This window comes from Aulonocara sp. 'chitande type north' Nkhata Bay, linkage group LG22, assembly GCF_057382095.1.
Source record: "Aulonocara sp. 'chitande type north' Nkhata Bay isolate Kocher_YH1m ecotype deep benthic linkage group LG22, A_spYH_male_GT1.1, whole genome shotgun sequence".
Classification (NCBI taxonomy): Eukaryota; Metazoa; Chordata; class Actinopteri; order Cichliformes; family Cichlidae; genus Aulonocara; species Aulonocara sp. 'chitande type north' Nkhata Bay.
In genome coordinates, this window is record NC_141364.1 from 2798542 (window position 1) to 2824289 (window position 25748).

General features: G+C 44.1%; 1 protein-coding gene across 5 annotated transcripts in view; it reads left to right on the forward strand.

Annotated features, from left to right (window-relative positions):
* The first annotated feature begins 7934 nt into the window (after nucleotides 1-7934).
* Nucleotides 7935-25748, forward strand: part of LOC147303186 (C-type lectin domain family 12 member B-like) — a 29793-nt gene continuing 11979 nt past the window's right edge. For 4 of the 5 annotated variants that reach the window (XM_086279972.1, XM_086279973.1, XM_086279975.1 and 1 more), the window contains exons 1-2: nucleotides 13980-14136; nucleotides 14524-14640. In XM_086279972.1, the coding sequence (XP_086136098.1) occupies nucleotides 13980-14136; nucleotides 14524-14640 (274 nt within the window). Of the gene's footprint in view, nucleotides 8098-9111; nucleotides 9223-13979; nucleotides 14137-14523; nucleotides 14641-25748 lie in introns of those variants that run through there. The other variant, XM_086279974.1, reaches the window with a different exon arrangement.

Below are 25748 nucleotides of genomic sequence, written 5' to 3' on the forward strand. Positions count from 1 at the left end.
AGTAGAGCAAGTGACACGTCATGAAGCGTCGGCTCATAAGTGGCCAGTTGGATGGAAAGCTTCAGTGCTTCATGAAGCTTCATCTTGGCACCACTAACAAAACCTCAGGCAACACATTAAACTAGAAACTAAGAAACTGGGAAACAACTGGGAGGACACAGAACCCATGAAATTCACAGGAACACAGCTTGATGGGACAACATGACAGAGACCAGAGGGAGACAGACAATATTTACTCAGGAGGAGATTAGTGCAGAGTGGACACACCTGGGGAACACAGCTGAACAGAATCTGACTGATGAGACATGAACACCAATATAACGCACACAAAATGGGAGATTATCAAAGTAAAACAGGAAGTAACAAAAACACACTGAGACTCAGATGGCAATATGTGAACTTGACACTTTAACTGTGGATAAACAGACATGAGGACATGACAGACTGAGGAGACAAAAAAAATAAAATCAGGAACTAGAAAATAATTATCCAAGCACAGTGAACACAGAGCAGTATGCGCCAACCAGCGTGCAGCCTGTTACAGTCGCTCCTGCTTTTCTCTTAGTTTAGCTCTTTTTTCTTACGTATTCTTTTTTTTTTCTGACTTGTATTTTCCTCCGTTTTCTATCTCTTACTCAATCATGTGAATTGAGAGAGTTTTTGTTCTTCTGGTGGCCGTGGAACTGTTACTTTTATCATGGAACGGGACCGCGGCACATCTCCTACACGCACGGACTGTTTACTCCAGAGATCAGCTGATCGCCCTGATGCCGGCCAGCTCGCTGGCCAGGCCCGCAGAAGTGCCCGCAGAAGTACCAGCTGAAATTTGGAGGAAAACACATCGGGGATGCAGAGGTCAAGGACAGAAGAGAAGAAAAAAGGTGACGGTGAGACAGCGGAGGCTCGAAGCGAGGAGGAGGTTTAAACCGTGTCTGCCGTCTATCGTGATGGGAAATGTGCGATCGTTGGCAAGTAAAATCGACGAGCTCTCAGCACTGGTACGGAGTCAGAGGGAATATCGAGAGTGTAGCCTGATGTGTTTCACCGAATCATGGCTGCACCAGGTCATTCCCGATGAGAATGCTTCCGTGGAAGGCTTCCACACTGTTCGGGCGGACAGGGACAGCATCGCTAGCGGTAAGCGTAAAGGAGGTGGGCTTGCTGTTTTAGTTAACAACCGGTGGTGTAACCCTGCCAACATAACAATCAAAGAAAGGATTTGTTGCCCGGACACTGAACTGTGTGCTGTTGGACTCAGGCCGTATTATTTACCCAGGGAATTCTCTCACGTCATCTTGGTGGCTGTTTATGTTCCCCCCTCTGCTAACCCCACAGCTGCATGTGACACTATCCACTCTGCCATAGCTCGGCTACAGACTCAGCACCCGAGTGCCTTTATTGTGATCTCGGGTGACTTCAACCATGTATCACTGGACAATACACTACCAACATTCAAACAATATGTGGACTGTCCCACCAGGGGAGAGAAAACTTTAGACTTACTGTATGCTAACGTCAAGGATGCATACAGCTCCTCCTCCCTCCCCCCACTTGGTAGGTCAGATCATAACCTGATTCACCTCACCCCCCGCTATGTGCCAATTGTGAGGAGGGAACCTGTGACCACCAGGACTGTTAGGAGGTGGTCAGAGGAGGCAATAGCGGAACTACAGGGCTGTTTCGAGGTGACCGACTGGGAAACACTCTGTGAGCCTCACGCCGAGGACATCAATGGGCTTACTGAGTGTATCACAGACTACATAACTTTCTGCACCGACTCCATTGTTCCAGCTCAGACTGTTCATTGTTACCCAAATAACAAGCCGTGGGTGACTAAGGACATCAAAGCCCTCCTCAACAACAAGAAGAGGGCTTTCAGAGGGGGCAACAAAGAGGAGGTGAGGAAGATCCAGGTGTTACTAAAGGACAAGATCAGAGAGGCTAAGGACAATTACAGGAGGAAGCTGGAGTGGAAACTCCAGCAGAACAGCATGAGAGAGGTGTGGAGGGGCATGAAGACCATCACTGGATTCAGGCCAACCAACAGCAGGGGAGCTGAGGGAGGTGAGAATAGAGCCGACGAGTTGAATCTGTTTTTCAATAGATTCGACACCACAGTGTCTGCTCCCACCCCCACAACCTCACCTGCAGTCAGCCTGGAATCCAGAGCCACACCACTGTGCCAGCCTCTCTCTTCACATGTTGCCTCCTGTGAGATTCCTGACACCCCTCCCCCACCCATCACCTTCACTCAATACCAGGTTGAGATGCAAATGAGGAGACTTCACTCAGGCAAGTCTGCTGGACCAGACGGAGTGAGTCCCCTTGTCCTCAAGGCCTGTGCCCCCCAGCTGTGTGGAGTCTTTCATAAACTGTTTATGCTGAGTCTGAGTCTGCAGAGGGTCCCGGTGATGTGGAAGACATCATGCCTCGTCCCTGTACCAAAGACGCCTCGTCCCAGTGGCCCCCAGGATTACAGGCCCGTGGCACTGACCTCCCACATCATGAAGACCCTGGAAAGGCTCATCCTAGACCAGCTGCGACCCATAGTAAGACCACATCTGGATCCCCTTCAGTTCGCTTATCAGCCTCGTCTCGGAACAGAGGACGCCATCATCTACCTGCTCAATCGTGTCTACACCCATCTGGACCAGCCGGCGAGCACTGTGAGGGTCATGTTTTTTGACTTTTCCAGTGCTTTCAACACCATCAGGCCGACCCTCCTGGGTGATAAGTTAGCAGCGATGCAGGTGGATGCTTCTCTGGTGTCCTGGATTGTTGATTACCTGACAGGAAGACCACAATATGTACGTCTCCCACAGTGTGTGTCTGACAAGGTGATTAGCAACACAGGGGCACCACAGGGGACTGTCCTCTCCCCCTTCCTCTTCACCCTCTACACCACAGACTTCAGCCACTGCACAGAGACCTGCCATCTTCAGAAGTTTTCTGATGACTCTGCGGTGGTTGGATGCATCAGCAGGGATGATGAGACAGAGTACCGGGCTGTGGTCGACTCCTTTGTCACGTGGTGTGAGCAGAATCATCTGCAGCTCAACGTGGCAAAGACCAAGGAACTGATCGTGGACTTCAGAAAGACCAGGAAACACTTGACCCCTGTTTCAATCCAGGGGGTCAGTGTTGACATTGTGGAGGACTATAAATACCTTGGAGTACACATTGACAATAAACTGGACTGGGCTAAAAACACCACAGCACTTTACAGGAAGGGCCAGAGTCGTCTCTATTTTTTGAGGCGACTGAGGTCCTTCAACATCTGCCAGAAAATGCTGAGGATTTTCTATGAGTCTGTGGTGGCCAGTGCGATCCTCTATGCTGTTGCATGCTGGGGGAGCAGGCTGAGGGTCGCAGATGCCAACAGACTTAATAAACTGATCCGTAAGGCCAGCAATGTTGTGGGGATGGAGCTGGACTCCCTCAAGGTGGTGTTGGAGAGGCGGATGCTGTCCAAGATAAAGACAATGTTGGATAACACCTCCCACCCACTCCATGACATGTTGGTCAGTCACAGGAGCTCGTTCAGTGAGAGACTGAGATTACCCATGATGCACCACTGAACGACACAGGAAATCATTCCTGCCTGTGGCCATCTCCCTGTACAACGCATCCACTTAACACACTGTTTGCTGCTACAGCTACACATGTTTCTTTTCCAAATATTTATTTATAAGTGACTTATGTATGTATGTATGTATATATATGTATATATTGTACTATTCTTAGTTAGTGTATTGTCTGTCTTGTCTTAATGTTGGTTTAAAATGGAGCACTGTAACAAAAAATAATTTCCCCCAGGGATCAATAAAGTATTCTGATTCTGATTCTGATTCTGATAACTGTTAGTAAAGCACAGCTGTGACTCAGCTATCTGAGCAGAAAGGTGAAGGAAGAGGCATCAGAGTGTAAGAGGACATGCACATCTACGACAGTACAGACGATATCAGAGACAATCAAAGAGATTTTCAGTCACAGGAAGAAAATGATGAAAATGTTTAACTCTCGTCTGGTGTTCATATTTTTGTTACTCAGCCAGTGTTGACAGGTCTGGTGGCCCCACCCCCATTATTGTCATATTAAATCAATACATTCATAAATAATCAAAACGCTCCTTTTACATCCTCACATCATTTGTATAAAAGCAGTTTGATCAAAGGTGGGTTACTGCTGGTTAGTTAGTGTGACTTCATACAAACCTGTGTGTTTTCCTTCATCAGTCTTCTTGTTTCTTACTATAGGGCTGAACAGCTACACTAACACTCTCTGGCTCTATGCTGCCCCCTGTGGTGACATTTCATGATGATATAAAATATTAATATTAAACAAAAAGTTTGCAAATGCACATATTTAAACACATTGAACTATGGAAGTTATATTTATATTTAGAGGCCTAAACATCTAAAAATGGTCTCATATTATTTTAGTCACAAAATGTTTCAGCTTCACTTCTATTTGACATCCAGTCTAAGACATAACTGTCAGGTCGAGGTGTGGAAGAGAGGGAAGGACTCGAACGCAGGACTCAGAATAAAAAGAAGTCTTTAACATCCAGATATTTAATGAACAAGAGCGAGCTGGAGATCACAGAGGGACATACAGGGAACATAACAGATGTCTCAAAGAGACAGCACTTTATACACAAACAGCTGATTGGAAAACAGGACACAGTTTTGGGGGGGAGCTCCCAATTCTTACTAAAGAGTTCAGTGCATTAGTGATGGATCTATTAAGGTGGGATAAAGTTTTTACAACAGCTCTCACAAATCTTTTCCAATATGGTTTCAAATCTATCAGGACTGTCAAGAGCAGCTTTGTGATAAAAACAAATATCTGTGATGGAGAGGTAATCAAAGAGTGTCATGCTAAAATGCTCTGGGAAAAAAGAATCCTTTGGGAATGTGCTCTTCACCAGGTGAACTGTGACAACATGAATCAGGATTACTGAGGGAAATCTGGAGTTAGTTTATTAGGGTTGAAAATTGAATGCAGCTGTTTTAATTATTTTGTTATACACAATGCAAATGTGCTCATATGAGTTGGCACTCTGTCTTTCGAAGGTCGAAAGCTTAGAGACACAGAGTGCACGGGGACTTTGCAGCAACGCTTACATACACATGAAAATGGTTTTCTGTAAGTCTCTGGGTGTCATGGTCCCGGTCGTTGACCCAGCGTTTTGTGTTCATTTTGGTGTCATCTCATGTGTTGTGTTCATTCTTATTTTGTATTAGTTCTTAGGGTTTGGTTCATGTGATTAGTGCTTTAGTGTTCTCCCTCCTGTGCTCTGTTCGTGTCCCTGAGCTTGTCTTTGTGAATTTCCTGTTTTACTTTGAAGGTCTGTGTCTGTTATCACTGTGATGTTGACCAGCAGGCGTTTAGGAGTCTTGTAAGGGCGGCTTCAAGATGGGGTCCGCCATGCTTCAGCATTTCGGCGAGGATTTCGTCCAGGCCTGCGGCCTTTCCACTCTTGAGGAGTCGGATCGCTGTCTTGACTTCAGTGATGCTGATTTGTCCGATATCGACAGGAAGAAGATCCATGGAAGGTGCCAGGTCTTTGGCCTCGAACCATTGGGGTGGCTCAGGTTGGTTCAGAGTATCGCGGAAGTGTTCGACCCATCGTTGGTCTTTTGCTGTTGGTAATTGACTTCATCATGCGACGATCAGTTGACCAAGCTGGCATCGGTGTGCCCATGGAACGAAGCGCGTAATCTCACTGACTTGGACTTCGCAGATGACATCGCCCTGCTGGGCTCGACTCAGGAAGACCTCCAAAAGTTGACCGCGGCCCTGCAGAGGGAGGCAACGAAAGTTGGATTAAGAATCAGCACCAAAAAAAACAAGGTACTCCGAGTTGGCTATGCACGTGCCCGCATTCCTGTTATGATCAACCAACAACGTGCTGAAGAGGTGGAGAATTTTACATATCTTGGCAGCATCATCTCGAATGACGGGGTCTCTGATCGGGATGTCGACGCCAGTCGCCAGTCCTGCGACGTCTCCAACCTATTTGGAACTCGACCTCCCTGAATGTAAGGGTCAAGATCAGACTACTGAACTCTATCGTCTTCCCTACTGCACTTTACGCTAGTGAAACCTGGCGCTCAACAAGTGCAATTATTCAACACCTGAATGTGCTTCAACAACGTGGCTTGCGGCGAATCCTGAGAATTTCCTACCGGGACCGAATAACAAATGAGGAGGTCCTACGAAGAGCAGGCACCCGCCCATTAGCCGATGTTGTTGCAGAAAGGCGCTTCCGCTTTGCAGGACATATTTTACGCCTACCCCCTCATCGCCCAGCTAAGATTGCCATGACATGGCGTCCACGCACTGGCAAGCGAAAGCAAGGCAGACCAAAGACCACATGGCGTCGAACATTTATGGACGATCTGAGAACTGTCGACATTGCCTGGGACGAAGCTGAAGCAGTCGCTGCTGACCGACATCGATGGAGATCACTAGCTGCCCGATGCGCCGCCCAGCGTAGGAGGAACTAAGTCTAAGTAAGTCTGTTATCACTGTGTCAGCTTGTGTCTTCCTGTCGTCTTGTGAATTAGGTTCAGCTGTGCTCCCCTCCTGTGTGTCATTACCTGATTACCTTGTGTTTGTATATATAGTGTGTGCCTGCCTGTGTTCCTCATCGGTTCGTCTGTGTTACTCTGTTGTTCTGCAGCTTTCTGCTCCACAGCCTGCTCTTTGTTCCCAGCTCACCTCCTTATGTGTTTCCCTGATTGTGACCTTGTGAGTTACGGTTTTGTGTTTTGTTATTTTTAGTTCTCCCCAGTTCAGGGTTTTGTTCAGTTCTGCCCTCACTTTTGTTACTGAGCACTGTAAATAAACCTCACTCGCATCTCCACCACTGTCTGCAACTTGGATCCCCATTCACGCCACCACACGATAGCTGCACCAGCTGTGACACTGGGTCAGAGAGTCCAAACTAGGTATCCTGAACCAGACCTTAGAATCAGTAGAAGAACAATAAATAACAACATTAGATAACCAAGGCTACGCAGGGTGTGTTTTTGTGTCCTTGTGTCTCTGATTCCAGGAAAAGAAGCAGATAGGAGGTCGAGGGAGCAGCAGACGTGGAGTGAATGAGGAGTTGTAGCAGACTGCCACGCCGCTTCTGGAAGAACATAGTCATAATAATACATGTTCCTCTTGTAGTATAAAACTGTACCGCCCGCTCTGAGGGTCATCTTTGGTGTGAGGCTGACTCTGGCATCACATCACAGTCCAGTGCTGTAAAATTGGAATTTCAAATACCAAAGCAAATGAAATCTTTTTAATAGACAGATATTTTCTCCTGAAATTCCTTCTGACATTTTGAACACGACAAGCTTCAGTTGAAAAACAGAGTGACTGCATCTCTATTTTGGTGGTGTCTAAGACCTGAAGACACACGCAGTAAGTGGACAAGCTCACTGTGGCCGGTTGGGAGAAGCTGGAACTAAATCCTATAAAACACATTTCCCTCAGTCGGGCTCAACAGCAGAGCAGCTCAGTCAGAAACATTTCATGTGTGTGCTGGAAAATAAAGTGTGTGACCTGAAGAGGCTGTGGTGGCCAGTCTGTGCTGAGAGAAACACACCAGTGACACAGGGCCCGACCTCATATTTCCTGTGACACTCATGTGCTTCTACGTACTTATGATGTGTACAGAGTCATGAAACCAGGAAGACTCATGAAAAAGGCATTATGTGCCGATTATTGCTGCTGACTTATATTTATAAATAACTTTTTAGCTTCTTTTTTTATTTTAAACAAACTCTCAGTAAAAAGTTTGCTAACCACAATGCAAAGCAGAAATGAAGTTGGCCCCTCTGTTGGTGGTTTGGTCTGCTGCTACTTCCTGTTTGATGTCTATTAAAAGCCGCCCGACTCAGAAACAAACCAGACAGACACTGAAGCCTCGTCAAACACTCTCACCCACCAAGATGTCCGCAGAAATTCAAGCTGCAGCAGATTTTAGAGTGAAATACAGCAGAAGGACCCACAGTGATGGACGACAGAGAGAGTACAGCGAGGTGCAGATGATAGACGATGGAGAGCAGCATCCTGATGTTGGGATACAAGAAGCTGGTAAGTAGGAAGCAACAAACATTTCAAAAGTTTACAATGAAGGAGGGAAGTGCTGCATGACTCTAATGGCTTATCCAGCAGGAGCTCTTCGGTGGTGCAACAGAAGTTTAAAAACAAACTTGCTAGAAATTGTGTGGAGCACAAATAACCTCAGAAAACAAGTTGATGTACATTTTTCAGAGCCAATTATAATATTAGGTTTTTTTTAGGCTTCAGTGACACAGGCCTAGACACAAGTTAGTAACCCATTGGTGGCCTTCGTACACTATTGCTGGTAGATTGGTCTTGCAACGTTTGTGTGGAAGTGATCAAGTGTGTTGCATCGAGTGCGATGCAAACTAGAAACAGAGAACATTTACCTCCAGGGTTAAAGTTGCTAAAGCCAGTTTGTACAAAAGGTTCAGCTTTTACTTTGAAGGTAAATGTTAAAGAAGAATCTTCATACAAAAAGTGAATTATGGAGCTCCACAGGGTTCAGTGTTAGGACCAGTTTTGTTTACATTATACATGCTTCTGTTAGGCAGTATCATCACAAGGCATAGCAGACATTACCACTGCTGTGCAGATGATACCCACCTTCATCTGTCTATCAAGCCACACACCAATGAGTTAAACTGGCCATCATTAAGTGGTCTCTATGCCTGCTTGGCTGGGACCTAACATCTCAAAATAAGTCTTCCTGTGAGCAAATTATGAAGATTATTCATAATTATCATTATTAATATTGTCCTTTGCTTTAAAAGAGGTTTGTCAGACACTGTTGAAGAATCAATACATGTGGGAATAAACTAAAGATATGATTTTGCACCAAATTATATCAACCATGTTTTCCTCCAGTAGAACATTTTACCTGATTTCCTGTAATTCTCAAATATACAAGATCAACTTGTTGGAGATATCATTATTACTACAAGGCAGATCCATTTAATTAAGGCATGCACCAGTATTAAAAATCTCAATTAAAAAGAAATCAGTAATATTATTATATAAAAAAGTTGGGTTTTTTCCCTTTAGGTGTTGACACTCAGAAGAAGCTTCCAGCTGGGAAACGAAGCAGTTTCGGAGGTTTTGAAGTGAACCTGGGAGTGCTGTATCTGCTGATTCTGGCTGCAATCACGACACGCTGTGAGAAATTTTATTACCATGTTGTGTTATCTCTCCAAAACCCCATGTACTTAGAGACTGTGTCTGCACCCAAACCAACAAAAAACAAATGAAGAATGTGGATTATTAAACATTAGGTGTCTCTCTTCCAAATCTCTGTGAGTACATGAATTAATAATTGATCATCAAAACTGTCTTACTCTGGCTTACAGAAACATGTTTACAGCAGGATGATTATATTAGTTTCAATGAATCAACACCTCCAAGTTATACTAATTGTTAGAATTCTCTACCCTTAGGCAGGATCGTGAGAAGACATAGCATACAGTTTCACTGCTATGCAGATGACACCCAATTCTATCTGTCCATGAAGCCAGATAACACACACCAATTAGTTAAACTGCAGGAATCTCTTAAAGACAGAGACTTAGACTATGAACAGAACACACAGCTGGGTATGAGGGAGATCGCAACGCAGGACAGAGGGAGATGCAGCCATAAATACACACAAGGGCAAACATAAAGACTGCTAATGAACCTAAAACATAAACCATAATACAAAAATGACACCAAAACACAAGAACTCAAAAACACTGGGTCACAATGACCCAAACCATGACACGTTTTTCTTACAGGCTTTTGACAGCATGGCTCTCTGTTGTTGAGTAAATGTTCGATGGTTGCTTCAGACCACTCATAGTTCTTTGATTATATTAACAAACGTGACAGGAAACTGAAGGTAACAAGATATTTTACCATTTCTGCTTTTAGCATATTTGCATTGGGATCTTTTTTTTACCCACCCAGTTCAAGTGCATAGTTATAGCTGAAGTGGCTGCTATATGACAAACATGTTATAGTGAGACAAAAACATAACATTTAGATTGGACCCCATAACAGTGGCAGGCAGCCTGCATGCTTCTACCAGTAGTTGGACCGGATCTGCCCACAGTTTTTCCTATCTTTGGAAGGCTGACACTCCACTGTTTTCCTCAGCTGTCAATGAGTGATAAACATCAATCTTTATTTACTCTGGAAAGTGTCATAAAACTTTGTGAAAGGAGTCAGGGAAGCTCAGCCATACTGAGGTTTGAAGATAGGTTGAAATGTTGGTAGTTGAAGTCAAAGTAAACTTTAATATCTCTGCTATATAAAGTTCAGTTTAAAGAGAGACGAGACAACGAGGCTCCAGTTCCATACAGTGCAAGAGAAAACAATAAATCTAGGAAGAATAAGAATAATAATAAGAATAAATATATATATACTTTGAGACTGAGGTAAGGGGAGCAAATAGACACATATACTAGTGTATATTTACTTTACTTTAGTGTATAGTGCTGTGTTTTTGCCACTGTTAACCATGGTTAGCCTCCGTTAGCTGCTGTTAGCTTTGGTTGGCCTTTGTTAGCTGCGGTTAGCCGTGGTTAGCCTCTGTTTGCTGTTCTTAGCTGTGGTTAGCCTCCGTTAGCTGCTGTTAGCTTTGGTTGGCCTTTGTTAGCTGCTGTTAGCCGTGGTTAGCCTCTGTTAGCTGCGGTTAGCCGTGGTTAGCCTCTGTTTGCTGTTCTTAGCTGTGGTTAGCCTCTGTTAGCTGCTTTTAGCCTTTGTTAGCTGCTGTTCACTATTGTTAATCAAGCTTTCTTTCTTTCTTTGTTGGGCTTTAACGTTGAGTGAATAAAGCCTCCTATTATGTGAGAATGAAATCAAACTATTTACCAAAGTGTAAGTGTGATTTTTAGAACACTTGAGCCTAACATCTGCTGGTATAATAATAGCTTATACCATGCTGTTAGGGTTGCCAACCGTCCCTTAAAAAACGGAATCGTCCCGTATTTAGAAACAAAAGTACACGTCCCGTATTGAGCTAATAAGGGACGCACTTTGTCCCGTAATACAGTGAGAATCAAAAGTAGTCTATAAATGTTTATGGAATTAACGCTTTGTTTGAAAACATAATTCCCAGCCCCTCTCCTGCTTTGTGACCAATGAGCTGACAGCACACTTATGACAATTCGAGTATGACAATTCAGATTACCGCTCATCTCATTGGTCGAGGAAAGGTCGCTTACGGAGAAAATACCGGAAGACAACAGATGACCACAACAAGAAGCATGGCCAACAGGGAAACAAACGCCGTCACTGCGGTGCAAGTCTCGGACAACAGTACACCTAAAGCTGGGCAGACACTGTGCGATTTTTTCAGTCGCGTTATTCAGCTCCTGCTCAAACTGCACGATTGACTCGCAGGGGTTAGAAGTTCATAGGTCACGATGCAGGTCTCACACTATACGGCCCGATGCTCTGATGCGACCTGAGTGCTCACACTGTGCGTCCATAAAATTAAGGTTATAACAGAAAATCTGTCGCTCGCTCTCTCTGTCTTTCACTCACACAGACACACCACCACCATCAACTTTGCTAAATTGCTAATGAAAAACATGATCAGGCAGCTGTGATTTAGCAGCAGAGTAAATCCAACTATTTTCACGGTTGTTGTGGTCGTGATAATTTTGTGAGGCCACATGGAAAAGGCTCGGATGAGCTTTCCAAAGTTCCACAAGTTGTGCCTCCATCGCTTGTGTCCAGATCACACGCTGCACAGCCGTGCTGCTCCATCTTTTTCACGGCATTTTACGTGTTTGCGCGCGAACAGTGTGAGCGGCTCACGAGCGATTGATGATCGGGAGCTGGTCGTGAGGTGTTAATCACTTCTCGTTACCCCACGTATACTACACGACGCACGATGAAGGCCAAAATCGGTCCGATCACTCAAAAATCGGCTCAAAATGGGCCTAAAACCGCACAGTGTGAGCCCAGCGTTAGAGCAGCAATGTTTGTTCCCCTCAGAGAAAGGGAAGAATGGGAAAAGGAAAACACCTGGCTGGAAAAAGTTAATATGGGCATGTGCAGTGAATATCAGCGCTATGTGGCCAGAAGTGTGATAATATAATTTATTTTGTGTAATAAACGACTGCAAGGATAGATGATTACAACAAATAGATGACTAATACATAAAAGTAATACATAGATGAATAATGATGATGAGTTATGATGCGTAATCATGGGAACAAGCGGGTTTTCAAATGGGAGCAGCTGATTAGCTTTAGAAAAGCTGAAATAATACCTCAACTGAAGCCAATTGTACTAAATGCACTAAATGTGCACTGTTACAAGAATATTTTTCTTTCTATTGTTTTCTATTATTTTAAGTTAAGCAGGACAGAGTTCTTTTAAAGAAAGATTTACTTATATTCTCAAAAGTTAAGCATGACAGGCTTCTGTTTAAGAAGGAGACCTGTTTTACTGTGTTAATGTTTTCATTTTGAGCTAAAAATAAATGGCTAAATGATCATTTGTTTCACATGTGTTCATATCACAAAGAATATGCATCTACTTAAATCAAATTCAAGTCAAAGGGTTAAAAAAAATAATTTCACACACAAAAAAAGAGCTACCACACTAGGAAGGGTGAACTGGGTTGCCCGGCCCTGGCCACGAGGTGTCCCTTATTTATTTTTCAGGGAGTTGGCAACCCTACATGCTGTTGTTATGTTTGCTGTCCTTCTCTTGTTCCTTTGCGATGAGCGGGTTGCATGTCTAATCTGCTGACAATAAGTAATTGTTACAATATCAAGAAAAAATAAGTATGTCTATGCACGTTTCATGTGTTAGACTCCTGACTTCAGCTCAGGAGATGAGGCATGAAGTGAGGATGAGGAGGAGCATTTTATTAAGATTCTGTTCAGGTTTTCACTTCTTCTTCTTCTTTCGGTGTTATTCCGAGCGAGCCCCTCCAAGATGTAATCTAGTTTGCACTCAGAGGTCTTATTCTGAGTATTCACGGCAGCCGTAAGCTTCTCCAAGATCTTATCCGTGCTGCACTCAATGAGCCCATTTTGAGAAACTCACGCCTCGTCCCATCATTTCAATCCCAGCGGGCAGCCTTGTGGGGGTTTGAACAGCCGGTTCCGCTTTTTTAATTCTTCGATAAGTCAGGGCCAAGCCAGCTCCGATCAGCAAGGACCCTGTTATCATGGTTCTGAATACGTAGATATCTTCAGCACTCAGGCTCACCCGAGCCCAGACTTCTCGTTGAGAAAAGGGTGTCAATTGCATTCAGGGACCAGTTGATCAAATCCATAATTCCTCTTTTAGGTTTTAGAGAACAGACTGTGAGAGAATGTTCCAGGGAAAGTAATACAAAAAACACGAGACTAGAGAAGGACATAAGAGGCTAAGCAGGGAAGCTAAGGGAGAGGAGGAGGAGGGGAGGAGAAAAGTGCGACCTCCTTCGTCAAGAGCAAGTGTTAAAACTTAACATGTTTTTCTATCAGGCAAAAGAAAAAGGTGTTGCTGACAAAGAGACATTTCCTGCTTTGTGCACACTGTGAGCATGAGGTGTGAATGTGGTTGTGGTTTGTTTCACCATGAGCTCACCTTTAGTTGAACAAAGAAAAATGAAATTATTTTTGTTTCATGCAAAATGTTTTCACACTTTTCTGAGTGGCTTTGCACATATAAATACAATGAAATGTTCTATTTGTGTGTTCCACCACACTGGAGGTTTTTATTCACATTAATTAAATGACAGTTTGGGTCTGTGGTTCTTTGCATGCTGCCACTTCCTCAAAGCTTCTTCCTGTCTGAAAGCAGACAGAAGGCTGGACAAGAAACACTGAGAGCAGCATCAGTACAGAACAGCTTGATATCTACCAGGGTCAGTACTGCAGAACTGTTAGAGTACAGCTTAAACTCCTGCTCAGCGTCTCCATCCTCTCACGATGTCCTCAGATATTTATGCTGAACCAGATCTATCAAAGAAGGTGAGATACAGCAGAAAGGAGGACGGAGCAGAGTGGGAGCAGAGGGAGGTGGATATCTACGAGAGTGCAGATGAGATGAGAGATAGTTATGATCATTTTCAATCGGAGGAAGGAGGTAAGTCAATTATAAAAACAAATGTACTGTAGAGTTTGTAGAGCTCTGTGAACGGGAAATTTATTTACACACTTTAGTCACAGCGCAGATGTTATATTTCTTTTGTTTTTGGCTAAGCTGATACAACCTCAACCGCAGGTCTATTAAGCCTTTCATGCATGAATTACTTTTCAAAGAGTTTTTTACATGTCCACTTAGGTGGACAACATACATTTGAAATTAAGTGTTTGGTATGGAGTGACGCATCAGTGTCCAATGTAGTGGTTTAGGTGTAAGTAGACCATCAACACTGACACAAATACAAGACAGCCTGTAGTGACCACTATGTGTTAATCACAGACTGACAGGAAATAAGCACAAACCAACATCCACACTGCTTTCTAACAGGACCACAGACTCTGAATCCTCCTTCAGTCCTGAAGGGCTCTTTCAGATGTGCTACACTGGGTCTAAGAGTGCTGTGCCTCCTGATGTTAGCTGGGATCATCATCCTGTCCATATGCTGTAAGATAAGATACAACCTCTGAACTTCTCCTGCAAATGAATGTATGACTGATACTGAATCCCAGCAGCCAACAAACATGCAGCTTCACAACCAGAACGTGTCCTTCTGCCACAGCAAATACAGGAAGTACATGAAGCCAACACAGAAGCAGCAAAAACTGCAGTTCCTTTAATGACCACTGGAGGCTGATGCTGAAAGCGAGTCAGTCCCCACAGACTCCCATGTTAAAATGAGCACCTTTGCTGCAGTAAAAACATGTTTCCATTCAGGACCAAATGAGTTTTGGTCTCTAAGGATAGTTTCCTCTTCATAAAAACTGCACGGTGGCATTTTAAATGGAATTCTCTGATCAATAATATGAGCTGCTGTGTGGTACAGCCTGACCAACACGTTGGTTTTGCTGACTGAGCTTCTAGTATTTCATCAGTCTGTTACTTAGCACTGATTAGCAGGTGTGTGTCTGTGTGCATGATTCCTGGTTCATATCTTGTGTGTGTTGTGGAGTGAATGTTCTTGTTGTTCCTTCAAACTCTTCACTCAACACGGTGATTCTGTGATTATCTCAACAAAGCAGACAGGCAGCAGCATCTGCTGCAGACTGGACACTGATGTTTTGGAAGATAGATCAGCAATACATGAGCTGAGCTATTTTCCAACAGCCCCACAAACTGAATGTAAAGAAAAGCAGAAATCCTCCTTTGAATGAACAGCTGTGCTTGAACTCTCTTCATCTGCAGTCTGTGATGACGTTCAGTTACAACAAGTCAGTTTGAAGGAATCAGGATTGAAACATGTTCAAAGCAGCGACCGACACGTTTCACTTTGTTCAATTTGTCTTCATGTTTTTGTGCTGTAATGTTTCTTTTCTCACAGAACAAAAAGTGTTTCAGAGAATTCCTGTCTCTTCTTCTTTGGTGTTTGTAAAACTTCAGAACATATGAAGGAAGAAGCTTCAGTAAATATGACCTGATAGACACACATTTCAAAGTGATGTCTGTAAACAGCTGACAAAACAGTTTCAAACAGCAGAAAGTCAGCTCTGACTTCTTTTTATTCTCCATTTTTACAGCAGGAAGATTTCATATTCATCAAAGCTTGAAAGCTGTTTTAGTGTGCATGATGATTCTCAGAGAAAAGTCTAAAGGAGGGAAAGTGGGCGAGAAACCTGGGAAAGAAATACAGCAAATATTGGAAATATTCCAAAAGAGACGCATATTTATATGAATGTGACAATAGTTATGAGTTTAGTCCAGTTTCATATCAGATTTGATCTCTCTGACAGGTTCTGGGAACAGGATGGTCAGATCCTTATTCTGGTCACTATGGAGTCTGCTGTGACTATAATAGGAAATGGACGGGGTCATATTATTCTGAATCAAAGACCTTCATCTGTGAGAGATGAGTTTGGTGCTTTGATGTAAATGTTTGAATAATCCAACCAAAGACACCTCACTATGAAATGTCCTGCATGAGCCTCAGACTCAGCTTACAGTCTTTACTTGTTCATTCTGCATCATATATTGATTACATATATTGTCCCTCTGTGCTCTGTGCTGTACAGTAAGGTTGGAAGTCATCCACACAAAACCTTGAAGTACTTCATTACTCTGTAGTTCCAGCAAATTGTTCTAATAAAAGTCAAAGTGCAGCTTGTCTTTACTTTGCTTTACTTGGTTTATTCATCAGTCTGTTGGTCCTAAAACTACAGTTCTTGGTCTTGTTTCAAAAAGTTCAGCAAAAAATATGTTTGATTAATAAGAATTTTAAAGGTTCTGATCAGCTGGAACATCAGAAGGACATTTTTAAACCTCTGTGTATGTGAAAGTGACAGAAAGACATTAAATGTTAATTGTGTTATGTGAGTCATGTATATTTAGTTTTGCATTTTATATGGAAGTTGTATTTAATTTTTTGTATGATGGATTTGAAAAACAAATATTTCACATAAAGCTTTAAGTGTTGATGACTTTAATTACAGATAAATTAACTTACTCAGTAACTTATTGGTTGAATTGTAAACGAGAGAAAACGGCTTCAGAGCTCTAAGTGTCGCTATATTAAAGGTTCAACATTTAACTTGGAGACACTTTGAAATATTTCAAAACATCAACTCTCCTGCTTGTCTGACATTAAGACTTGGATGACTCTTAACTTCTTACACCTTAATGAAAGCAAAACTGAAGTCATTGTGTTTGGGCTTCCTAAAGATCCCAACTTCTCTCTTGACTTTTTGGGACCCCTAACCTCCGATTGCACTTCTTCCATTAAGAGTCTTGGAGTTATTTTTGACAATGCTTTTAAACTTGATAAACAAATCAGCTCTGTAGTTAAGGGATCTTTTTATCATTTACGGATTTTAGCCAAAGTCAAGTCTTACCTTTGCAGGAACAATCTAGAAAGAGTGGTCCATGCTTTTATTACTTCACGGCTGGACTACTGCAATTCCCTCTATGCTGGCCTAGATCGTTCCTGTCTACATCGCCTTCAACTGGTGCAGAACGCTGCCGCTCGCCTGTTGACCGGTTCAAAAAAAAGAGACCACATCACTCCGGTTCTCTGCTCTCTCCACTGGCTCCCAGTTGCTTTTAGGATTGATTTTAAAATCTTACTGCTGGCTTTTAAGGTTTTAAATGGCACTGCACCTTCTTACCTGTCAGAACTCCTTAGTACTTATCGCCCCAGGAGATCTTTGAGGTCAGCCGATCTGATGCTTTTAGATGTTCCCAGGTATAAATTAAAGACAAAGGGAGAGAGGGCGTTTGCTGTGGCTGCACCCAGACTGTGGAACAGTTTACCTCCTCACGTCAGATTCTCCAAAAGCCTAGAAACTTTTAAAACTGCTCTTAAAACTCACCTCTTTTCATTGGCTTTTAGAAAGGTTTAATTTATTTGTTTATTTATTTTTTATTTGATCAGCGAGGTGTTTTACGAAATTGTGTTCTATTGTATTTTTATCTGTATTTACTGTACAGCACTTTGGTCAGCCTTGGTTGTTTTTAAATGTGCTCTATAAATAAACTTGACTTGACTGACTTGACTAACAGAATATAAAGAAAACATCTCTGATGTGATGTTCAACACATCTATATATGAACTGAAGTTAGCATCCAGCTAATGTCAGCCTGTACTAGGGTTGCCAACTCCCTGAAAAATAAATAAGGGACACCTCGTGGCAACCCAGTTCACCCTTCCCAGTGTGGTGAATTTTGTAGCTCTTTTTTTTGTGTGTGAAATTATTTTTTAACCATTTGACTTGAATTTGATTTAAGCAGATGCATATTCTTTGTGATATGACCATATGGGAAACAAATGATCATTTAGCCATTTATTTTTAGCTCAAAATGACAACATTAACACAGTAAAACAGGTCTCTTTCTTAAACAGAAGCCTGTCATGCTTAACTTTTGAGAATATAAGTAAATCTTTCTTTAAAAGAACTCTGTCCTGCTTAACTTAAAATTATATAAATTAATATAAAACAATAGAACAAAAATATTCTTGTAACAGTGCACATATAGTGCATTTAGTACAATTGGCTTCAGTTGAGGTATTATTTCAGCTTTTCTAAAGCTAATCAGCTGCTCCTGTTTGTAAACCCGCTTGTTCCCATGATTACGCATCATAACTCATCATCATTATTCATCTATGTATTACTTTTATGTATTAGTCATCTATTTGTTGTAATCATCTATCCTTACAGTTGTTTATTACACAAAATAAATTATATTATCACACTTCTGGCCACATAGAGCTGATATTCACTGCACATGCCCATATTAACCTTAACCAGAGGGTTTAAACAACAAACAGTGTTTACATACCATATCTGCTTCTGCCGTGGCCTGGTGGACAAGAAATTGGTTAAGGGTTCCCCGAGCTTTCACGCCCCTCATGTTCTTCATGTGCCCACCACTAGAAGCATGCCTATGGAAAAAGTGCACCGGCACACAGTGCAGTGCGCTTTATAGGTGTTATCGTGCATTTTCCAGCCAGGTGTTTCCCTTTTCCCATTCCTCCCTGTACTTTTGCAGCCTTTTTTTTCTTTCTCTGAGTGAACAAACATTGCTGCTCTAATGCTGGGCTCACACTGTGTGAATTTTGGCCCATTTTGAGACGATTTTTGAGTCATGTGACCGACTTGGTGATCGGCCCGATTTTGGCCTTCATCGTGCATCGTGTAGTATACGTGGGATAACGAGAAGCACACTGCTCACGCGCAAACACGTAAACGTCGGTGAAAAAGACTGAGCAGCATGGCTGTGCAGCCTGTGATCTGGACACAAGCGATGGAGGCACAACTTGTAGAACTTTGGAAAGCTCATCCGAGCCTTTTCCATGTGGCATCACAAAATTATCACGACCACAACAACCATGAAAATAGTTGGATTTACATGCTGCTCAATCACAGCTGCCTGATCATGTTTTTCATTAGCAATTTAGCAAAGTTGATGGTGGTGGTGTGTCTGTGTGAGTGAAAGACTGAGAGGGAGAGCGACAGATTTTCTGTTATAACCTTCATGTTATGGAGGCACAGTGTGAGCACTCAGGTCGCATCAGAGCATCGGGCCGTATAGTGTGAGACCTGCATCGTGACCTACCAACTTCTAACCCCTGCGAGTCAATCGTGCAGTTTGAGCAGGAGCTGAATAACGTGACTGAAAAAATCGCACAGTGTTTGCCCAGCTTTAGGTGTACTGTCGTCCGAGACTTGCACCGCAGTGTCGGCGTTTGTTTCCCTGTTGGCCATGCTTCTTGTTGTGGTCACCTGTTGTCTTCCGGTATTTTCTCCCTAAGTGACCTTTCCTCGACCAATGAGATGAGCGGTAATCTGAATTGTCATACTCGAATTGTCATAAGTGTGCTGTCAGCTCATTGGTCACAAAGCAGGAGAGGGGCTGGGAATTATGTTTTCAAACAAAGTGTTAATTCCATTAACATTTATAGACTACTTTTGATTCTCACTGTATTACGGGACAAAGTGCGTCGCTTATTAGCTCAATACGGGACGTGTTCTTTTGTTTCTAAATACGGGACGATTCCGTTTTTTAAGGGACGGTTGGCAACCCTAATCGCATAACCACTTAGCTGGCCGCGGCTGAACTAGCAGGCTCAAGAAAGGAAAAAACACTAAACACTCATAATAAACAAAACTGTCACAACATTGCAATACTATGAAAACACATCTTAAACATAATTAAACACATTTACTACTATTCTGACTGGTTAGTTGTTTTTTTCAGTGCATTGAACTGCAATAGCGGTGCTATGTGAGCTAGGCTAACTCACCAGAATAGTTCAAAAGGCTCGAAGAAACACTCCGACTCCTTCGAGGTAGGTACCCGTCTTTGGTTCACCGCTAACGACAGCTCTCTCACAAATATTAATTGAACCTCTTTTCTCTCTTTCAACTGGGAAAAACCGTGCTCCGCGGCAGCATGGAGGTTTTCCTTGCCGTCTTTGTTCTTCTACACCACACCTTCACGCGCACCGAGATGCAGGTGATGCCTTCAGGGCAAGCCCGGGAATTAAACTATCAGACGAGAACTACGATGCATTCAAAGAACCCTGTACTTCTGATTGCTGTAAATCTTACGAGGGTTACATTTGTTTCTTTTTTCATTCAAGCTGAAGTCCGGGACAAACTGTGTTCCTTTTCAAATCAAATCAAATGACTTTTATAGTCACATCACATGTGCAGGTACACTGGTACACTACATGTGAGTGAAATTCTTGTGTGCGATCTTCACAAGCAACAGAGGTGTGCAAAAATACAATACCATAAGAACAAGCAAAATATAAGAATGGCTAAATCTGAGAATTATATGAATAAATATATGTACAATATGAATGTGTATACTAAATGTGTTTTTCTACGTGTGTGTACATATGTGTGTGTGTGTGTGTGTGTGTGTGTGTGTGTGTGTGTGTGTGTGTGTGTGTGTGTGTGTGTGCGTGCGTATGTACATATTTTACAAATTAAATAGAGTAAACAATAAGATAAAATACATAAAATATACAGAGGTTGGTAATTGGACATGTGCAAAACAAGTGGCATTTATATACAGTGTGGAGTGCATAATGTTGAAGTTCCAGTAGTGAAGCTGAGGTGTCTATGAAGTGTTCAGCAGTCTGATGGCCTGATGGAAGAAGCTGTCTCTCAGTCTGCTGGTTCGGGACCGGATGCTGCAGAACCTCCTTCCTGATGGAAGCAGTCTGAACAGTTTATGGCTGGGGTGACTGGAGTCCTTGATGATCCTCCCCGCTTTCCTCAGGCACCGCTTCCTGTAGATGTCCTGGAGGGAGGGAAGCTCACCTCCAATTATCTGTTCAGAGCACCGCACTACTCGCTGGAGAGCTTTGCAGTTGTAGGCGGTGCTGTTGCCGTACCAGGTGGTGATGCATCCAGTGAGGATGCTCTCAATGGCACAGTGATAGAAGGTCCTGAGGATGCGGGGGCTCATGCCGAATCTTTTCAGTCTCCTGAGAAAGAAGAGGCGCTGCTGCGCCTTCTTCACTGTTTTGTTTGTGTGTACTGACCACGTAAGATCCTCAGCCAGGTGTACTCCAAGGAACCGGAAGCTGCTCACTCTCTCCACAGCAGCGCCGTTGATGGTGATGGGGGTGTGTACTTCTCTGCACCTCCGGAAGTCCGCTATCAACTCCTTTGTCTTTGCAACGTTGAGGGTGAGATGGTTGTCTTGACACCAGTGGGTCAGGGCGCTGACCTCCTCCCTGTAAGCCGTCTCATCACCGTTGGTGATAAGACCCACCACTGTAGTGTCGTCCGCAAACTTTACAGTGATGTTGGAGTTGTTAGTGGCTGTGCAGTCGTAGCTGTAGAGTGAGTACAGGAGAGGGCTCAGTACACACCCCTGTGGAGCACCAGTGTTCAGTGTGATGGGGGATGAGGTGATGCTGCCCAGTCTGACCACTTGGCGTCTGTCAGACAGGAAGCTAAGGATCCAGCTGCAGAGGGAGCTGCTCAGTCCTAGATCCTGCAGTTTCCTGTCCATCTTCGAGGGAACGATGGTATTGAATGCTGAGCTGTAATCTACAAACAGCATTCTCACATACGTGTCTCTCTTCTCCAGGTGTGACAGGGCAGTGTGTAGTGTCAGGGCTATGGCATCATCAGAATCAGAATCAGAATCGTGTTTATTGGCCAAGTATATGTGCAGACACATACAGGGAATTTGGTTCCGGTAGATGGTGGCTCTCAAGCACAGCAATGTAAATCACACACACACACACACACACGCACACACGCACACACACACACGCACACGCACGCACGCACACACAGACACACACGTGTCTATATATACACATTACACATACATACACAAAGCTGAGTTAAACCAACTATAAATAACGAATCTAAACTTATATACATAAAATACAGAAGTGAATGAGGTGGAATGAATACTACAAAATGTACATAAGGTGCAGTTGCAGTCTGGCAGTGGGAGCAGTGTGACAGGTCAACTGTTAAGAAGGGAGATGGCGAGGGGAAAGAAACTGTTCCTGTGTCGGGTGGTCCTGGTCTGCAGGCTTCTGTACCGTCTGCCAGAGGGCAGCAGATCAAAAAGTCTGTGTGCAGGGTGTGAGGGGTCTGCGATGATTTTCCCTGCCCGTTTCCTGGTTCTTGAGAGGTACAGATCCTGGATGGAGGGCAGGGGGGCGCCGATGATCCTTTCTGCTGCCCGTACAGTCCGCTGCAGTCTGCTCCTGTCCTGTTTAGTGGCTGCTCCATACCAGACTGTGATGGAGGAGCACAGGACAGACTCAATGACCGCAGTGTAGAACTGGATCAGCAGCTCCTGTGTCGACTGTACTCCCCCAGTTGTCTCAGGAAGTACATCCTCTTCAAGGAACTTGAAGATCTTCACAGCTGACACAGGGCTGTCTGATATGGTGAGGGGGAGCAGAGTTGAGGGATGTCTCCTGAAGTCCACTGTCATCTCTACAGTCTTAAGCGTGTTCAGCTCCAGATTGTGCTGACTGCACCAGAGTACCAGCTGCTCAACTTCCTGCCGGTATGCAGACTCATCACCATCTTGAATGAGGCCAATGACAGTGGTGTCATCTGCAAACTTTAGGAGTTTGACAGCCAAGTTCTTGGAGGTGCAGTCGTTAGTGTAGAGGGAGAACAGTAGTGGTGAGAGGACACATCCTTGAGGGACCGGGTTTCAGAGGTGATCTCCCCCAGCCTCACTTGTTGCTTTCTGTCTGTCAGGAAGCTGGTGATCCACAGACAGGTAGCTAGTGACACGATGACCTGGGAGAGTTTGGAGGAAAGAAGTTCAGGCACAATGGTGTTAAAAGCCGAACTAAAGTCCACAAACAGGACCCTGGCATAAGTTCCCGGGCGGTCAAGGTGTTGCAGGATGTAATGCAGCCCCATGTTCACTGCATCATCCACCGACCTGTTTGCCCGGTAGGCAAACTGCAGAGGGTCCAGCTGGTGGCCTGTAATGTCTTTCAGATGGGCTAGTCGTTCGAAGGATTTCATGACCACAGACGTCAAGGCGACAGGTCTGTAGTCATTCAGTCCTGTGATGGTGGGTTTCTTGGGAACAGGGATGATGGTGGAGCGTTTGAAGCAGGAGGGAGCTTCACACAGCTCCAGGGATGTGTTGAAGATGCGAGTAAAAATGGGAGCCAGCTGTTCAGCACAGGTTTTGAGGCAGGAGGGTGAGACAACGTCTGGTCCGGGGGCTTTCCTGGGCTTCTGTTTCTGGAATAGTCGGCTCACATCCTGAGTGTGTATTCTGAGTTTCAGGGAGGAGGAAAGGGGGGTGAGAGGTGTGGTGGTGGTCGTTGAGTCTGGATTGGGGAGGGGCAGGGTGAAGGGGGGAGAGGTGGACCTGTTGTGGCGGTATGCAAATTGTAGAGGGTCCAGTGAGTCGGGTAGTGCAGAGCAGATGAAGTCCCTGACCAGCTTCTCGAAGCATTTGCTTACGATGGGGGTCAGGGCTACAGGTCGCCAGTCGTTCAATGAGGAGATGGTGGAGGATTTGGGTACAGGGACGACGGTGGCCATTTTGAAGCAGGCTGGGACTACAGACAGAGAGAAGGAAAGGTTGAAGATGTGCGTGAACACTCCAGACAGCTGAGCCGCGCATGACTTGAGGACGCGGCCGGGAATCCCGTCCGGACCAGTAGCTTTGCGTGCGTTCACCTTCCTGAAGCACTTCCGCACATCCTCCTCAGACACAGTGTGCGCACTGACGTCATTTACCGCGTAATATTTTCTCTGAATGTGGGACGATTCCGTTTGTACGGGACGGCAACTCTACTAACTAACCTTATGAACATCCACCTGCTGGCCTCTGTGGAAGCTCCGCCACAGCCACCACCAAACAACTGAGTTATTTTGACACATCGGCCAGCATCTGGCCAATCCAACACCTTTCATTGTTTATACCGTTACTAAAAAAATGAAATAAATAATCATCGGCCGTAAAAACAAAAAATCACCGCCAGTCCAGCTGTGGTTACTAACAAGAAAATGCACTCGCGTTACTATTTTTCAACAAACAGACGGTTGAAGCTGTGTTCAGCTTACTGCATCTTATATCAGTTGCACGTAAGTAGCTGTAAGTAATCTGGATGCTACAGATTGCCCACGGACAGCAATCACTTTCTGGTAGACGATCAGTTTTTGGCACAACACCTGGAGCTCAGGGGGCAAAACAATGGCACGAGTGCTGCTGTTTGACTGAGGAAGAATAAAGTAGTCGTGGTAAGCCAATCACATGACCACTTCAAGATGACAAAGCAACAAGGTTTGTAAATTGTGCCACGTAAAACCAGAGTCATGATAAACAATATATACGCAGCGTTTTTCCCTCAATAGTTTCGTCACGTTTGCTGTCTAAGGACAGCGCAGCGAGACCTCTCTGCTTATGAACAAAAAATAAAAAAAAAACAAAACAAAAACATCCATTTTGTGTTGGTGGAAAAATGCACCATGTCAACCAATTAAAAAATGATATGGCAACATGACATTTGGTTGTTTAGGAAGAGGGAGATGTTTTAGGAGTGACAGAGAGAGAGAGAGAGATTTGTGACGTTTAGTGTGTTTGGAGTGTGTAGTTAGTGTGTTGTCTTGTGTAGTTAGTGTGTAGTGTTGTGGATAGTTTTGTGTTGTGTGTCAGAACAATGAGGCGACTGCTGTCTCCAGGTAGGAACAGGAGTGTCACACCTGCTGCTGTCAGACCTGCAGGTATCAGGCTGTGATGTTTCCTTTATAGTGGACAGAAATATTTGGAGTGGCACAAATAATTTGTCTGTGAAGGTTCTCAGTACATCCAGGTCATCGTAGTCGTAGTCAAAGGAGCTTGCAAAGAAAAGCGTCTGGACTTCTTTAAGTTACTTGAAGACGTTTCACCTCTCATCCGAGAAGCTTCTTCTCCACGGAGGCCGTGGAGACTGTCAGAAAACGACTACAAGAAGACAGCTCCTTGGAGGACAGGACCAACTTCACACCCGATCAGACCTACACACTGTTAGACCTCTGCCTCACCACTACATATTTCAAGTACAACGAAGGCTTTTACAGACAAAAACATGGCTGTGCCATGGGCTCCCCCGTGTCACCTATTGTAGCCAACCTTTACATGGAGGAAGTGGAAAGGAAGGCTCTTGGCTCTTTCAAAGGAAGAGTACCCAGCCACTTGTAAAGATATGTGGACGATACCTGGGTCAAAATCAAGACACAAGAAGTGGAATCCTTCACTGCGCACATTAACGCTGTGGATAAAAACATCAAGTTCACCAGGGAAGACACAAAGGACAACTGTTTGCCTTTCCTGGACTGCGCCGTGCACATTGAAGAGAACGGCAACCTCAACATCGAAGTTTACCGGAAGCCCACACACACGGACCAGTACCTCCTCTTTGACTCCCATCACCCTCTGGAACACAAACTTGGAGTAATTAGGACCCTACACCACCGGGCAGAACATGTTCCCTCTAAGCCGGAAGGAAAAAAGAAGGAACACACACATGTAAAGGAAGCACTCAAAACATGCGGCTATCCTAAATGGGCGTTCTTAAAGTCAGCAAAGAGGCAAAGAAAAGAAGAACAGAGACCAGCGAGGGA